At 39.4% G+C, this 17,695-nt stretch overlaps 2 protein-coding genes and 1 long non-coding RNA gene across 3 annotated transcripts; 2 read left to right on the top strand and 1 right to left on the bottom strand.

Moving 5' to 3' along the window:
* Nucleotides 1–5,384: 5,384 nt before the first annotated feature.
* Nucleotides 5,385–6,032, top strand: LOC131623430 (uncharacterized). Its single transcript, XM_058894437.1, has one exon. The coding sequence runs from the start codon at nt 5,385–5,387 to the stop codon at nt 6,030–6,032; it is 648 nt and encodes a 215-aa protein (XP_058750420.1).
* Nucleotides 6,033–10,391: 4,359 nt separating this feature from the next.
* Nucleotides 10,392–10,766, bottom strand: LOC131623426 (uncharacterized). The gene is made up of 2 exons (XR_009290200.1): nt 10,635–10,766; nt 10,392–10,538 (listed from the first exon to the last, which is right to left on the bottom strand). It is a non-coding gene; the product is annotated as an uncharacterized LOC131623426 (long non-coding RNA).
* Nucleotides 10,767–11,115: 349 nt separating this feature from the next.
* On the top strand, nt 11,116–17,687 carry LOC131623425 (uncharacterized). Its single transcript, XM_058894433.1, has 2 exons — nt 11,116–12,507; nt 17,475–17,687. The coding sequence occupies exon 1, from the start codon at nt 11,410–11,412 to the stop codon at nt 12,346–12,348; it is 939 nt and encodes a 312-aa protein (XP_058750416.1). The 5' UTR covers nt 11,116–11,409; the 3' UTR covers nt 12,349–12,507; nt 17,475–17,687.
* The last annotated feature ends 8 nt before the right edge of the window (nt 17,688–17,695 follow it).

Genomic DNA, 17,695 nt, shown 5'->3' with positions numbered 1-17,695 from the left:
TGTCGGACTTGGCAAAATCAAGATAGGAGCACTAGTCAATCTCCTCTTGAGCTCTTGGAATCCTTCTTCACACTTTGCATCCCAAATAAAGGCTTGTCCCTTCCTGGTCAGTTTAGTTAACGGCAATGCTAACTTTGCAAATCCTTCAATAAACTTCCTGTAATAACCTGCAAGGCCAAGAAAACTACGAATCTCTGATACTGACTTCGGAGCTTCCCACTGAGACACGGCTTCTATCTTTGTAGGATCAACAGCAATACCATTCTTAGAAATCACATGTCCAAGAAAACTAACTTCTTCTAACCAGAATTCACACTTCGACAGTTTGGCAAAAAGTTGCTTCTCCTTCAACAGTTCTAACACAGTTCTGAGGTGTTCGGCATGCTCTTCCTCATTCTTAGAATATATCAGGATATCGTCGATAAATACCACCACAAACTTGTCGAGATAAGGATGGAATATTCTGTTCATATACTCCATAAAAACACCAGGTGCATTAGTAACTCCAAACGGCATTACAGAATACTCATAATGTCCATACCTTGTTCTAAAAGCAGTCTTCTGAATGTCATCATCTTTCACACGTATCTGGTGATACCCAGACCTCAAATCAATTTTACTAAATACTCGCGCTCCAACCAACTGATCCATCAAATCATCAATCCTCGGCAATGGATACCGATTCTTGATAGTAACCTTGTTCAATTGTCTATAATCTACACACAGCCTCATCGAACCCTCTTTCTTCTTTACTAGTAACACAGGCGCACCCCACGGAGAAACACTAGGACGAATAAATTTCTTCTCCAGCAACTCTTCCAACTGCTTCTTCAGTTCGGCTAGCTCAGACGGCGACATACGGTACGGTGCCATCGACACTGGACTGGTTCCCGGAATCAAATCAATAGAAAACTCCACTTCTCTTTCCGGTGGTAATTCATTTACATCTTCAGGAAAAACTTCTGGAAACTCACACACCACAGGCAATTCGCTACTAGCCACCTTTTCTTTCACATTCATCATTGCGAACAACATAAATACTTTTGCACCATCTCCGATAGCCTCATTCACCTGCCTAGCTGTCATTTCCAGATTATCAGCACAACCCTCTTCAGGAAAAATTACCGTCTTCTCAAAATAGTTGATATGAACACGGTTGAACTCCAACCAGTTCATTCCCAGGATTACATCAAGTTCTTTCAACGGAAGGCACACTAAGTCCATTCCGAATTCTCTACCAAAAATATCAATCGGACAATTCAAGCATGCAGACGAAGTAGTTACTGAACCCGACGCAGGAGTGTCAATAATCATACTTCCATTTATGTCAGATATCTCAAGATTTAACCTCGTAGCACAGTCCAAAGAAATAAAAGAATGAGTTGCTCCAGTATCAATAATCGCAACTAAAGGTGTGCCATGAATGAAACACGTACCTTTAATCAATCTGTCCTCTGGAGTAGTCTCTGACCCGGTCAAAGCAAAAACTTTTCCTCCCGATTGGTTCTTCTTTGGCTTAGGACAATTAGGACTGATGTGACCCTCTTCACCACAGTTGTAACAAGTCACAACCCTCTTCTTACAATCAGCCGCGACATGACCCACTTCCTCACACTTGAAGCACTTCTTCTGGTTCAGCTTACACTCATTCCTACGATGTCCCATCTCACCACAATTGTAGCATCTGATACGAGCACTGGAATCTCCCCCACTGGGTTTCTTCCAATCAACAGGTTTACCTCTACCATATGGTTTACCTCTGTCCATAGGCTTCTTCCCTTTTCTGTCAACCAACTCGCGAGAGTGAGATGACTTCAGCTTGACGCTATCTTCCTCAAAAATCCTGCTACAATCCACCAGATCAACAAACCTCCGGATCCTCTGGTACCTGATACCCTGTTTGATCTCATCACGAAGGCCATTCTCAAACTTGACACATTTCGAGAATTCACTGGCTTCGTCGTTGTTGTAGTGCACATAGTACTTTGCCAGTTCCACAAACTTGGCAGCATACTCTGGTACAGTCATGTTACCTTGAACCAACTCCAAAAATTCCACTTCTTTTCTGCCCCTGACATCCTCAGGAAAATACCTCCTCAGAAACTCCCTTTTGAATATAGCCCAAGTAACCGCTGTACCGCCGGCATCCAGTTCAGCTTTTGTTGTCAACCACCAGTCATCAGCCTCCTCAGACAACATGTGGGTACTAAACCTCACCTTGAGATTCTCAGCACAATCTATGACTCGGAAAATCCTCTCGATCTCTTTGAGCCATTTCTGAGCACCCTCAGGATCGTGCGTGCCTTTGAACAATGGAGGATTGTTCCTCTGAAAATTCCCCAGTTGCCTATCAGCACCAATCCCTGCTCCTACAGTCCCTCCTCCAAGCACACCAGCAATCATGCCCAGAGCCTCAGCAAGAGCATCATCGTTTCTTCCTCCTCTTCCAGCCATTTGTTCTGCTTAAATGCAACAATCCAGTCAGAACAAAGTATCGACAAATAACTCGTATTAGTCGTATACACAGGAAAACTGACACTGACACTAAGACTCTGGTCACAACGACCGACTATGCTCTGATACCACTATTGTAACACCCCTCTAAATAACCCGCGGCAATTAAACAAATTATTAAATCAGAGTAACATGTAGAGAGGTATCACAATTCATAAATAACCGAAATACACGTCACATAAGTCATGCATCATTGGAACACCTGAAATCATAACTCATTACCAAACCATGTTCTACGCAGCGGAAAAATACCACATCAAGTCTACATTATTACTAAATGTATCAACTTCAACCAAAACAGATAAATATAGAGTTACAATCAAAATTACAAACAAACGTTCCCAGTGTTACAACTACCAGAGCATGACACCTGACGCTAACTAAAAAACACTGACTCATGAGCTAATCCTCACCGAGTCGAACAGCCGCTATCCTCAGTCTGAAAATGACAACATGTAAGGGTGAGTCTCGTCATAATTAACAAATGTTATAAGGTTATAAAGCAATAACACGTCACAGTTGCATCATTCACCCAATTGTTTCATAAACAGACAATCAAAACAAAACAAATAACAACCAACGCATCATCAGCATTTACAACACTAGAATACCTCCAATCATGTCATAAATCATGCATATGAATGAACCGACACTATGCATGTGGTACCAACGTCATCCAGTGGGAATAACCCATGACCGATCTATCATCATCCAGATACGGCCCTGCCAGCACAGATTCCACACAATGGGAATCATGCCCTTCACTGATCCAACACATCCCTTATGGATACAGTATCAACAATGCACATGAATGAATGCAACATATATAACATACTTATATCATTATCATCATCATCCTCAATAATCATCATCATCATTCAAGTATGTTCATATATATTAACATCATTCAACCACAATTCTATCATCATCATGTCGAAGACATGCACATATTTGCTGCAATCATCATCATCATCAAGAAATATCAACATATATTATCATCATTCTAAAACCAGTCAAATCATCATCACATAGATTGTTTAATAAGGTTCATTCAGCCCAAAACGGCGCATCAAATGAACCAACGGTTAGAAAGTTATGCCTCTTTGAACTTTCTTAAAATATCACAAAACATCAACAGCACGCGGCGCCATCACACATTCGCGGCGCGGTACGAATCGAAACAACGCCTTCGCGGCGCGGCCACATGTTCGCGGCGCGGAACGAATCGGAACAACGCCTTCGCGGCGCGGTCACCTGTTCGCGGCGCGTACTGAACGCAACAAGACTTCCTGACCTTACGCCTTCAGGTTCGCGGCGCCTCCTCTATGTACGCGGCGCGAACCGCGATTCTAAAAAACCCCAATCTGCAGAAAAACAGCATTCCATGTATCCCAAACACCCCAACACATACCAGTGCGAACATGGAGAATTAGAATGCACAAACAACACAAATTACGTCTCGTAATGCACCAAATATACATCAATTGGGATTATAACAACACATACATCATAGATTCAAACACGGGGTCACATATCATACAATTGACACAATCCCTAAACCTATCATATGACTCAATTGATCCGAATTCTACATCTATTCAGCATTACCAACCCCTAACCCGATAATAGATGATAATCAGACAAGTCCCCCCTTACCTCAGATAAGAATTCTTGATCTTTGGTCTCTCCCTCTACAGATCTCCTTCAGTTCCTCGTGTTCTCAGCCTTCGTTCTTTCACGTTCTTTCTTCCTTCCCAGTTCCAAATGTTTATGAAAATAATATAATAATTTAGTAAAAAGGATTATAAAATTACCCTCCCTCTTTTACTAATTACTCATATGGCCCAAATGCCATAAACCATTATTTTCACAAAATCCCTAATAATTCTAATTATTAATTCAATAATCCAATTAAATTAATATTAAAATTATACGGGCGTTACAGCCGTGGTGTGTTCTGAACCGGTGTTGGAGAAGGTGCAAGCTGAGGATATTGCCCACAAGATAATGCCGTCTGACAGTTCGGCGGATGTCTGTCTTCTTTCACGAATTGAGGAAGATAAGCTGGTTAGGGGTGGAAAAGTGGTAGGAGATGGCTTAATCTATAGGGACTTGCATGGAATGATGAACCCGTCTACAGAAACATTAAATGCTTCCATTCATAAAGATGTCTTTGATGAAAGAGGGTCTCCGGGTTCCTTGGGAATAGGTACAGCTGTCGCATCTAGCAGTTTTGATGAAAGTGGGACCAAGGTGAGAGATTCAACAGATGAGGTGGACAGTCAAGATTTTGGTGGGTGTATTGGACCGTTGCGGGACAAGTCTGTGGTGGCTTTTAATAATAAGTGTGGGTCAGGGAAAGAGGATTTAATTGCTCCAAACCAAAATTGTGGGCCGGAAGTAAATAGCATGGAGAGAAAAGGCCCAATGTCATTTGATATGGCCTGTAGGAACATTAGTAGGAAAAAACAAAAAGCAATGTTTAAACAGAAGAAGAAGAAAACGGTGATGGATCTGGGTAACAGATTGGAGGTTGCGCCCTCGTTCTTTGCTTGCATCGCGCCTAGGAATGGAGGGTCGTCGACGGCTTCTATTAGCGCGGCGAACAATTCAAAGCAGGAGGAGGATTCTATTTCCAACGGTGAGTCTATTTCTTGTAATTCTCTGACTGATTCCGATATTCTGCACTGCAACCATAGATTGCTTAATAATCCGCAATCTGAGGTAGGGAAGAAGCTTTGGAAGTCAATATCTAAGTTAGGTGTTACAGGAGTGGTAGATGATAGTATGAGTATCAAACTGGTAGAGATATTAGAAAACAAAGACAAGCTGTGCACAGTAGGAAGGAAGAAGGCTTTAGATTTGTGTCCATGAATTTGCTCTCATATAATATCCGTGGTGGGGGTTCTCTTTTGAAAAGAAAGAGAGTGAGTTTTTTGATTAAATCTTTTAATATTGATGTGTGTCTCATTCAAGAAACAAAAGTTGCTGATTTTTCTGAGCCTTTAGCCAAGAGTTTCTGGGGTTGTAGTGGTGTGGAATGGACTGCTTCAAATTCTGTAGGAGCGGCAGGAGGTATGGTGATTCTTTGGAGGAAGGATTTTTTATCTCTCAATTATAGTTTTCGTGGAGAAGGATATGTGGGAGTCAATTTCTTTTGGAAAGGTGATTGTTATAACATTGTGAATGTGTATGCTCCGTGTAGTTCGGTGGAAAGAAGACAAGTTTGGAGGTCGTTAGTGGAGAGAAAAAATAAGAGTGTTAATGAAGAGTGGTGTGTGGTGGGGGATTTTAATGAAATTGTGGGAAGGGAAGAAAGATTTGGAGATGGGTCTCTCTCTATCTCTAGAGGTATGTCGGAGTTTCGCGAATTCATAGAAAACATGGATTTGGTGGACATCCCTTGTGTTGGAGGGAAGTACACATGGTTCAAAGATAACGGGAAGGCGATGAGTAGACTTGATAGATTTTTAGTTTCAAGGAGATTACTTGACCTATGGGGGTGGTGGATCAAATAATTGAAAAGAGAGATATCTCGGATCATGCGCCTATTCGTTTGAACATAGGGGTGATGGATTGGGGGCCTAAGCCTTTTAAATTTAATAATGCGTGGTTCAAGCATAATGATTTCAAGTCTTTTATTAAGGAGGAGTGGGGGAAATTAAGTTTTAATGGAAGAGGGGATTTTGTTTTGTTCGAAAAACTCAAAAGTTTGAAAGGCCGCCTTCGAGAGTGGAATAGGGAGGTGTTTGGTTGGATAGACTTGAAAGTCAAAGAGGAGGTGGATAATATCAAAGAGTTGGATGATAGTTTGTTGGAGGTTAATGACGATATGGTGAAGGAGGTGGTGAATAAGAGGAAAGAGGCGAATAAGGAGTTTTGGAATCTCTTACAAGTGAAAGAATGTATGCTTAGATTGAAATCAAGACAATTGTGGATGCATGAAGGGGATAGTAACTCTAATTTTTTTCATAATTCTATTAAGGCTAGACAAAGAAGGAATTCGATTTCGATGTTGGATGGGAAGAATGGGCCGGTAGAGGGAGTGGAGAATATTAAGAATGAGATTTTTGGTTACTTCAACGATTTCTATAAAGAAGAGAATTCAAAGAGACCAATACCGGAGGGCTTAAATCTAAATTGTTTGACTAAGGAAGAAGGTGTGTGGATTGAGAGACCTTTTACGGAGGAAGAAATTAAGGATGCCGTGTGGGCTTGTGATGGGAATAAGAGTCCGGGTCCGGATGGGTTTTCGTTAGAGTTTTTCAAAGCTAATTGGGAGGTGTTGAAAGGGGATGTGTGTAGTTTAGTTTCGGACTTTTATGAGAAAGCAAGGCTCACGAAGGGATGTACTTCATCGTTTATCACTCTTATTCCCAAGGTGAAGAATCCTCAATCTATAACGGAATTTAGGCCTATATGTCTAGTTGGTTGTTTATACAAGATTATCTCAAAGTTGTTGGCGGCTAGATTAAAGTGTGTAGTGGGTAAACTTGTGTCATGTAACCAAACGGCTTTTGTTCCCGGTAGAAGTATATTGGATGGTGTGCTTGTTGTGAATGAGGTGATGGATTATGCTAAGAGGGAGAAAAAAAGTTGTGTGGTGCTAAAGGTTGATTTTGAAAAGGCCTATGATCGCGTTAGTTGGAATTTTGTGAGATATGTCTTAGTTAGGATGGGGTTTGGAGGTAGGTGGATGAAATGGATGGAGTGTTGTATCTTTAATAGTTCTATGTCCGTCATTGACAATGGTAGCACGACGAAAGAGTTTAAGGTTGAGAAGGGTTTTCGTCAAGGGGATCCGTTGTCTCCTTTCCTCTTTGTTTTGGTTATGGAGGTCCTTACGGCACTTATGAGAAAGGCTAAAGATATGGGGGATTTTAGGTGCTTTAAAGTAGGTGATAATGAGGAGGTGGATTTACTTCAATTCGCGGATGACACAATTATTATATCGGAAGGAGACACGGCTAATTTGTGGAGTATGAAAGCAATTCTTAGAGGTTTTGAACTTATGTCGGGCTTACGTATTAACTTCTCTAAAAGTAACATCTATGGTATCAATGTTGGTGATTGGTTTCTTGAAGCGGCATCTAGCTTTCTTTCGTGTAAAGTGAGTAGTCTTCCGTTCAAGTATTTGGGAATTAAAGTGGGTGGTAATCCTAGAAGCATTTCTATGTGGAAAGATCTTTTAGTGTCCATCAAGAATCGTCTAGCCGTTTGGAGAGGTAAGAACCTTTCTATAGCGGGTCGTGTGGTCTTGATCAATGCGGTGCTTAATGCGATTCCGATTTTTTCTCTATCTTTTTATAAAGCACCTTCGAAGGTGCTTCAAGAGATTCGGACTATCCAAAGCAAATTTCTTTGGAGTGGTGGTGAAGATAGAAAGTCTATTCATTGGGTGTGTTGGGACACGGTTTGCAAATCAAAGGAGGAAGGTGGCTTAGGAATAAAGAATGTGGAAATTATGAATGTGGCTCTTTTAAGCAAGTGGAAGTGGAGAATTTTAAACGAGAACGAAGCGGTTTGGAGTGGCATCATTAGAGCTAGATATGGCAAGGTGAAATTAAAGATTCTAGTAGGTGATATGGCGGTAGTGGGCAAGAAGGATTCTATATGGTGGAGAGATTTAATGGTATCGGATAATTATGAGAGACTCTTAGTCAATCATTTTTCGCGAGCTATTAACTGTAGTGTTGGTAATGGTGAAGATATTCCGTTTTGGTATGCTTGTTGGATTGACAAACAACCTTTATTGGAAGTCTTTCCGGATTTATTTCAGGTGACAGCGGATCATCTTCTAGCGGTAGCTGATTTGGGGCAATTTGGAGAAGATGGATGGCAATGGAATTTGCGGCCCTTGCTGCCAGAAACTGCAGCAGCATGGCTGCCAGCGGCCAGCACACCTTTGCTGCCAGCGGCCAGCACTAGCTCCGCTACTGGGCTGCTGAATTCGGCCAGCAATGGTTTCACTTTTTTGATGCAGGAAATAAAGGAAGTGCTGAACCAATGCCCCCCGCAAAAGAATATTCGTGACTCCTTTTCTTGGATGGAAGACACGTCCGGTTCTTTTAGCGTAAAGTCATGTTATGGGCGATTCAAGTCGAGCTTATCGGGTCCTCCCTTGCAAGCCCCTTTGGTTAAGGCCTTGAATTTCCTTTGGAAGGTTAGAATCCCCTCAAAAATTCTCTTTTTTGCTTGGAAATTTTTGCACAATAGAATTGCAACAAAAGACCAATTGTGCAAGAGAGGGATTTTGGTGGAGAACGTAGATTTATTATGTGTGTTGTGCTTGAAAGAGGAGGAAAACTTGGAACATTTATTTGGTGATTGTGAAGTTGTTCATAATATTTGGAGGAGGGTGTTTTGTTGGCTAGGTCCCTCCCTTGATTTGTCCTTTGATAGTTTTGTCTCTTTCTTTTTATTTTGCGATTCTGTGAAGTGTCCGGCGAAGAGATCATTAGTAGGAGTGATTTGGTTGACTACTATTTGGTGCATTTGGAAGAAGAGGAATGACATTATTTTTAAGAAGGAGAGTTTTTGTTTTACTGAATGCTATTCGAATATTATCATGTTTTCTTGGAATTACATGTTAGCTTTTTATAAGATTCGTGATCTTTGTAATTATCATACTTGGAATATCTTACCTCTCGATTGTTTCGAGTAGGGAGAGCTTTCCGTTTGTATCTTTGGGCGGAGTATCTATTATACTCCCCTTGTTTAATATCATTGCTTATTAAAAAAAAAATAAAAAAAAAAAAAAAAAAAACAAATTACCATGCTGTTATGATAGTTATTTGTTAGGCCATCTGGTTAAACATAAATTATATTTTGTTTGTAGGAAGGGTTAGGGGTATGGAAAAAATTGTAGGAGTGATCCAAGAAATGTCTTAGAACTTGTTTTCTACCAGCTATGTAGGGCCTGATAATCCAAAGCCATTTGTTGCCTAATTTAATTTTGCTTGGCTCGCAAGTATTTGGATTTGTAATGTATTGTGAGTTATATTCCATTATTACATACTTTCTCCTTTACTTATAAAAAAAATAGAGTATAATTCTATCACTTTATTATTTATAAATCTAATAGTTTTCTAATATGAATTAAATATTATGCAACAAAAATTATTTCCTGAAGTAATTATTAAATAAATTTAATTACATCAATGTGTTATATTTTCCCCTTCGATGCACTTGGTAAGGAGGTCATATAAAAAAGAGTAATGCTACTCTTACACTAATACTTACACTTGATACACCCGATACTGTTTACCGTATTTATACGACAAACAGTATTTTTTAAATAAAAGATATTTTATGAACAATAATATGAACAGTAAAAAGTGTGTGAACAGTAAACAGTATCAAAGTTTGGTTAATGAAACATAAAAAATTGGTTAATGAAGTGATCAAATTGATTAATAAACGATAATATGTTAAAAATAATTTAGTAGTAAAACAAAGTTGGTTAATGTAAAGTTAAAAATTGGTTAATAAAGTGATGAAGTTAGTTAATGAACTCTCATATATTAAAAATAATTTTTATTAATAAAACAAAGTTGGTTAATGAAGTGTAAAATGTTGGTTAATGAAGTTATGAAGTTGGTTAATAAACGTCCGGATATCAAAAATGACTTTTAGTAGTGAAACAAAGTTGGTTGGTAAAATATAAATGTTGATTAATGAAATTTTAAAGCTGGTTAATGCCACAATTTTATATTAGTATCTCTTAATATAAACAAATTTAAAAACTATATTAATATAATTATATTTTATTGTTCACGACACTGTTCATAAATATTTTTTAATTAAAATAATACTAATTACTATATAAATACGATAAATAGTGTTGGGTGTAAGTATTGATTTAGAAATCAAGTGTATCAGTAACATTTTTTTATAAAAAACTTATCCATCATAATAATTCATTATTTTTTAAACACAATTACATCGGCCGATGATACACTTTGGTGTATAATGAGTAGGGCAAAAATTATGTGGACAATCAGAATCTTGAATACATCTAATACCTATATAATAAAAAACAGAACAAACTATTGTTACTATTCAAAAAAAATATCGTGTAAGTATATTAGAAAATTTGAAAATGATAAAAAAAAACTTACCTTCAACGTTGATTGCAGCCAAAAAAATAAAAATAATTAAAGCATAAATAAATTTGACAATTTCAACCATTTTTTTTTTTATAAAGTAGAATATGAGTTTATCAATTCATAATTTATAAGATTCATGTTCTCTTTACATGAATAAAATAGTATTGAGCTCTTATGGAGTTGTAAAGAACACTTTTTAAAATATAAATAATTATTAAATGCTTCTTCAATATATCAAAGTGTCTTCTTTGTCCCTTCACACTTTACAAGGTCACCTAAAAAACTTAGGGATCATAAAATTTCAATTTTTTTTTAATAAAAAATTTATTGTGATGACCTATCAGGATAATAAAGGAACATCACAAAATATGAATTATTTTGTTGGATAATGGTGATTGTTTATTAGTATATTTAATATACTATACTTAATAGTCTTATATTTTTAGAAATGATGACTATATCCCCATTCTTTGTTCGGATACATGATGAAATGAACTAACTAAAGAAGAGGATTTGGATTTATTGGCATGCCTCAATTATATAGTTGTTAATGAGATGGCTATTTAACAATTGGGGCTATTTAAATATTAATGGTTTTGTCATTAATAAATTAAAAGAAGAACAATTGAAGAAGGTTTTATATAGAAATTGGGGCTATTTAAATATTAATGGTTTTGTCACTAATAAATTAGAAAAAGAACAATTGAAGAACAAAATCTTTTCTCTCTCTAGACTTGGCGCTTTCCCTTCTCTCTAGAAGGGGGTTAGGGCTGGGGGATTGTTTAGCATGCTCGAAGGAAAATCTCATGGAGGGGGATGGCAAGAGGTCAGAAAGAAGTCGTTCAAGCAATGGGTGGCAAGGTGGGACGTTTTTCCTTGGGGAGGTGGAGATTTAAAGCGTCTGAAAGGAGGGGTCATCACTTCCATTTATTTCTCGGAGTTCCCTGATCCCAGTTCTGCGAAGGACTTCTTCGAGTTGTTTGGATGTATCGGGTCGGTGTTTGAAGTATCCATTTCTTCGCGGAAGAACAAGTGGGGAAAGAAATTTGGCTTCGCCAAATTTGTGGATGTGGAGGATGAAAGAATGGTGGCGATTCGGTGTGACAATGTCTGTATTTCAGGGAGAAAAATCCTTGCCAATATACCTAGGTTTGAGAGGCGGAAGATTGCGGAGACTGTTCGATTTGCGGGTAATTTCGTCAGGAAGCACGGGGGTGTCATTAGAAGGGAAGGAGAGCAGAAGGTGATGGATGGTAATGTTAAAGCTGTTAGCAAAAACAGGTCGTTTGCGGAGGTCCTCTTGAACGCAAACCAGAAGGGGGAGCGAAGGGAGGAAGTAAATCATCTTCTCAGTTATACCTTTGCTGAAGGGGACAAAGTTCGAATCAGTAAAGCGTACGTCGGAGTGGCGACTTTTCCTGGATCTACCCGCATTATTCAGACTCATTTTGAAATGGAGGGGTATTTCGATGTTAAAGTTACACCGATGGGTGGTAATTTGTGCCTTCTCGAAGAAGTGGATGAAGGAGCAATTCAAGATTTAATTGAGGGCGGCGAGGCGTGGTGGAAGCAATGGTTCCGGGAGATTAGGAGGTGGAAGGACACTGATGTTGATGAAGGGAGATTGATATGGATTAGAGTCTTTGGTGTGCCGAAACACGCGTGGAACTCTGAGTTTTTTTGTCAAACTAGCAGATTCTTTGGGATCTTTCGTGTGTCTTGGTGAATCAACGACAAAGGATTCTAGTTTTGATGTTGCAAGAATTTTGGTAAGGGTAGCTGTTTCATTCTCGCTAGCAGGGTCAACGAATGTTCTTATCGACGGCGAGAATTTTCTTCTGACACTTAGGGAAGGTTGCTGATGGTCCTCTGAGGTATTCTTCAGGTATTCCAAAAACCTTTCCGTCTGTAGTTGACTCATCTGAAATAGATTCTGTGTCTTCTAACAACTTAGTAGTGACTGATGAATATGGTAGTTTAGGCGACATTGTTGATAGTATAGAACTTTTTCTGATAATGAAGTTCTGGTTCCTGATAAAGGGGTGGAGGGGATTGTTAATTCTTCTGCTAGGGGTGGTGGTCCGGTTTTGGTTTCTGGCTCCCCCAAAAACCAACCTGACTATGTCAATTTTAAGGGGCATTTTGATTGTTTGGTTGACAAGTTGAAGCCAAAGGAGAGTTTAAGGGGCTCTTTTGATCAGGCTATTGGTCGTGTGTCAGGTGCGGTTAAGGCTTCAGAGGATGTTAGGGGGGCGGAGAACCGTTGGTCCTCTGGGGCTGTTAGTGTCGTGCCGGATTCAGTTGGAGTGAAGGGGGGAAGAGGAAGGTGAAGAGAGCTAAAAAAGTGAAATTAAAGAAATGTGAAGATTTGGGAATTATTGGCAAGAAGAAAAGGGTGTTTAAAGGAGGGGCAGGGAGTGGGATAAAAAGGTTGGAGGGAACTAACAGCAAAAGCAAAAATTCTAATGAGGACCCCTTTGTGTCTTCTATTGGAAATACCGGGGTGTGGTATGGGGAATAAAAGGAGGAGTCAGATATACGGAGGAGTAATAAGCGACAATGGGAGTTTCTAAACAAAGGTGTGGGGGATAAATTGTGGTCCGCAATTTTTGCGTTGGGAGTTGTGGACGAGGAGAGGAGAATTAAATTGGTGAGTAGAATTGAAATATTGGAAAACGGAGGCGCAGGGAGTTCGGAAGGAAGGAAGGAGATCAATATTAGTTCTTGATGATTATTGGATCTTTGAATATTAGAGGGGGAAGAAATGCCTTAAAGAGGAAGAGAATTAACGCGATTGTTAGTAAGGGGAAGGCGGACATTATTTTGGTTCAAGAAACAAAGATCAAAGACTTTCACGAGTTTCATGCTAGGAGTATGTGGGGGTGTTCGGAGGTGGGGTTTTCCTTTATTAACTCCGAAGGTTTGTCGGGTGGAATTGTTACAATGTGGAGGGCGGATAAAGTGGAGGTGGTGTATAGCTTTAAAGGAGGTTGCTTCTTGGGAATTAAAGTGAGATGTAAGAATGAGTGGTATTATGTTGTAAACGTTTATTCTTCATGTGAGTTGGTTAAAAAGAAGAAGTTATGGCAAGAGCTTTTAGACTTGAAGGAGAAGCTCAATGATGGTGAGTGGATTATTGGTGGTGACTTTAATGCGGTTAAAGAGGATAGGGAAAGGAGAGGAAGGGCAGAAGGGGTGAACCATAATGATATGAGGTCATTCGCGGAGTTTATTCATAAAAGCTCTTTGGTGGACATACCGTGCAAGGGGAAGAAGTATTCATGGTATAGCGGGGATGGGAAGTCTATGAGTCATATCGATCATTTTCTTTTGTCGGATGAGGTTGTGACAAGATGGGGGTGATTGGACAATTGATTGGTAAGAGAGATATTTCGGACCATTGCCCGATTTGGTTGGTAGTGGATGGGGTTGATTGGGGACCAAAGCCATTCAAATTCAACAATGAGTGGTTTTCCGTTGATTCTTTTTACCCATTTGTGGAGAGAGAATGGAAAAGTATGGTGGTGGAGGGGAGAGGAGATTATGTGTTGAAAGAGAAGCTTAAACTCCTTAAAACTAAACTTAAGTGGTGGAATATAGAGAATTTTGGTAAATTCGATTTGGAGGTGGAGGAGGGGGTGAGGGATATTAATTTGGAAGATGAAAGGGGAGGAGAAGCTAATGAATATGTCTTGGCGGAGGTGTTGGAAAAGAGAAGAGAGGCGACTACTAGATTTTGGAGACACTTGAGAATAAAAGAAAATATGCTTCTTCAAAAGTCTAGGTTGAGATAGTTAAAGGAGGGAGATTCTAATAGTGGTTTTTTTCACAGGGTGATTAAAGGAAGGAGGAGATCGAATCATTTGGGCCCTTTCCAAACTTTGGTGGGAATGGTTGATGGGGTTGAGGAGGTAAAGGAAGAGGTGTTTAGGCATTTCTCTAGCAAATTTGTGGAGTCGGAGGAGGAAAGACCTTTATTGGAAGGGATTAGCTTTAATATGATTGGGGAGGATGAAGTTAGAGTTCTTGAAAGGCCTTTTCTTGAAGATGAAATAAAGGAAGCCGTGTGGAGTTGTGGGGGATCGAGAAGCCCGGGCCCGGATGGGTTCTCTTTTCTCCTATTCAAGAAGTGTTGGGATGTTGTTAAAGTTGATTTTATTCGGTTCTTCAAGAGTTTCTGTGATGGAGGAAAGCTATCGAAGGGTGTATCTTCTTTGTTTTTGACTTTGATACCAAAATCTAAAAATCCATTGACTTTAGACGATTATAGACCTATTTGCTTGGTAGGTTGTATTCAAAAAGTGGTGGCGAAGTTGTTAGCGGGAAGATTGAAGAGAATTCTTGGAGTGTTAATCTCTCCATCTCAAAGTGCTTTTGTTCCGGGAAGGCAAATGCTAGAGGGGGTGTTGGTAGCGAATGAGGTTGTAGATTATGCGCGGAAGGAGTTAAGCGATTGTTTGCTCTTTAAAGTGGACTTTGAGAAGGCTTATGATAATGTTAGTTGGAATTACTTAAGATTCATTTTTCGGAGGATGGGTTTTGGAGAAAGGTGGAGGAAGTGGATGGAGATGTTTGTGTTTAATAGCAACATGTCGGTGCTTGTTAACGGGAGTCCCACGAGGGAGTTTAGGGTCGGCAAAGGTTTGAGACAAGTAGATCCGCTCTCACCCTTCCTTTTTGTGATGGTGGTGGAGGGGCTTTCCAAGTTGGTAAAACAATCGATGTCGGTTGGAGATTATGAGAGTTTCTCTTTTCATGGTAGGTGTAAGGTTGACAATCTCCAATTCGCGGATGACACCTTATTAGTTGGAAAAGGATCTTGGAAACAAGTTTGGGCGATGAAAGCGGTGTTAAGGGCGTTTGAACTTGTATCGGGTTTGGGTATTAATTATCACAAAAGTAAGTTGATTGGTATTAATGTTAACAATTCTTTTTTGGAGGCTGCCTCTTGTGTTCTTGGTTGTAAGGTGGAAGATTGCAAGTTTAAATTTCTTGGGATTATGGTAGGAGAAAATCCTAGGAAGGAGGAGATGTGGAGACCGCTTATTGATAAGATGAAAAATCGGTTGGCGGGGTGGAAGAATAGATTTCTTAACTTAGGGGGGAGGATCACTTTGTTGAAATCTACTTTGAGCTCTTTAATGATTTTCACAATGTCTTTTCACAAAATGCCGGTGAAAGTGGCAAATGTTTTTAGGAGGCTTCAAAGTAACTTCTTATGGGGAGGGGTGGAGGAAAAAAGGTGTATTCATTGGATTAATTGGAAAGATGTGAATAAACCTTTTGAGAAGGGGGGTTTGGGTGTGAAAAAATTCTGGATTTTAATGTTGCTCTTTTGTGTAAATGGAGATGGAAAGTCTTACAAGGTTCGGATTCTCTTTGGTATCATATCTTAAAGGCCCGGTATGGTGATTTAGCGGTTAAGGTGATGGGGGGAGTCGATTCTTGTGTTGGCACCAAGGGGGGCTCTTTGTGGTGGAAAGACTTGGTGAAAATAGGGAGAAGCTCTTATAATGACCCATTTCTTTCTTCTTGTAGTTTTGTTCCGAAAAATGGTTTTAATACGCCTTTTTGGGATTCTAATTGGTTGAATGGTTTGATTTTGAAAGACGAGATTAGAGCGGTTTTTAGGCTTCTCGGTTGAAGGGGGTGTCGGTGGCGGGGATGGGTGGTTGGGTGAACGGTAAGTGAGAATGGGGTGATTTGGGGGTTTCGGAGGTGGTGGAGGGGGGTTCGATGGCGGGGAGGAGAGGGAGTGCTTACGAGTTTTGTTGGAGGTGTACTAGGGGTGGGGTGACGGTCATGATGTGGTTAGGTGAAATGCTAACGGGGGAGAAGACTTTTCGGTGGCTTCTTGTTATAATGGTTATGCTAATCTCCGTAATACTTTTGGTCCTCCTTGTACATTTTATGAGGCTTATGGGTTACTGTGGAAAGTGGGGGCGCCGTTTAAGATTAAGGCTTTTGGATGGAGGCTTTTGGCGAACCGGCTTCCAACCAAAGATCTTTTGATGCATAGAGGTATCCCGATTCCCTTAGCTCTTTTAAAGTGTTCTTTTTGTGGCATGGAACCAGAGACTAGGGATCATTCATTTTTTGCTTGTAATTTGGTTAAGAATATTTGGAGGGGTATAGCTTTTTGGATAGGTAAAAGGGTGATAGGGGATAATGAGTGTTTGTCAAGTTTTATGGACTGGCACTTTTTTGTAAATTTATAAAGTTAAATGAGAAAAAAGTGGATTTAATTTGGCTTGCTACGACTTGGTCCATTTGGTTGGCTAGGAATGGGGTGTTCTTTAGGGAGGAGGAGTGGAGTTTGGATGATATGATTTGGAAGATCAAAACTATGGTTTAGAGGTGGACTTTTTGTAGAGATATTACTCAACCCAATTATTCCTTTTACGAATTTAGCAAAGAGCCTTTGCTTTTTTGTCGTAATTACAATTGGTGTGTAATTTCTTTTGTCGTGCTTGCACTCTTCTTGTATACAGGTTAGAGAACCCTTAGTTCTCCCTTATATATAATTCCTTGTTTACAAAAAAAAAACAATTGAGGAAAATCTATGATAATTCTTTTTTTTTATCACTACCGGTTTAGTCCGGTTCGGAGGTCAGTTCTGGCATCAAGTAGTTTCAGTCCCCTCCTGATCGCAGTTGCAAGGGATCGAACCGTAGTTCTCCCTACCAAATCTAGCGCCAATCACCACTAGACTAATTAACGATTGGTAAAGGAATAAAGTTACCAGCGGCATATTAGAAATTTAAGGCTGGATTCAAGTGACTTAGAATCTTTTCTCAATATGAATTTTAATGACACTTTTGTTTTTACAATTTTGTTACTTTTTATTTTCAGATAGGTAAATGAAGTGGTAATAATTAAAATAAACTCGTACACGTAACATAGCTGCAAGTACCAAAATTTGAACTTTAGTGATGACCTCTAATTTAGAAATATCGACATATGAAGCACAAACTGTGAAACGACACCGAAACACAACACGATATGGACATTCAATGTGTTTAAATATTGTATTAAGTATCAATGTTTTATCCTCTTTGTGTGGAAGTCAATAG

This window comes from Vicia villosa, unplaced genomic scaffold (assembly GCF_029867415.1).
Source record: "Vicia villosa cultivar HV-30 ecotype Madison, WI unplaced genomic scaffold, Vvil1.0 ctg.000063F_1_1_2_unsc, whole genome shotgun sequence".
In the NCBI taxonomy this organism is placed as follows: Eukaryota; Viridiplantae; Streptophyta; class Magnoliopsida; order Fabales; family Fabaceae; genus Vicia; species Vicia villosa.
This window is presented reverse-complemented; position numbering and strand designations above follow the sequence as displayed.

What these genes read in the sequence shown, in the direction of transcription:
- LOC131623425 (XM_058894433.1), top strand. Translation starts at nt 11,410, where the DNA reads ATGCTCGAAGGAAAATCTCATGGAGGGGGATGGCAAGAGGTCAGAAAG.
- LOC131623430 (XM_058894437.1), top strand. Translation starts at nt 5,385, where the DNA reads ATGAATTTGCTCTCATATAATATCCGTGGTGGGGGTTCTCTTTTGAAA.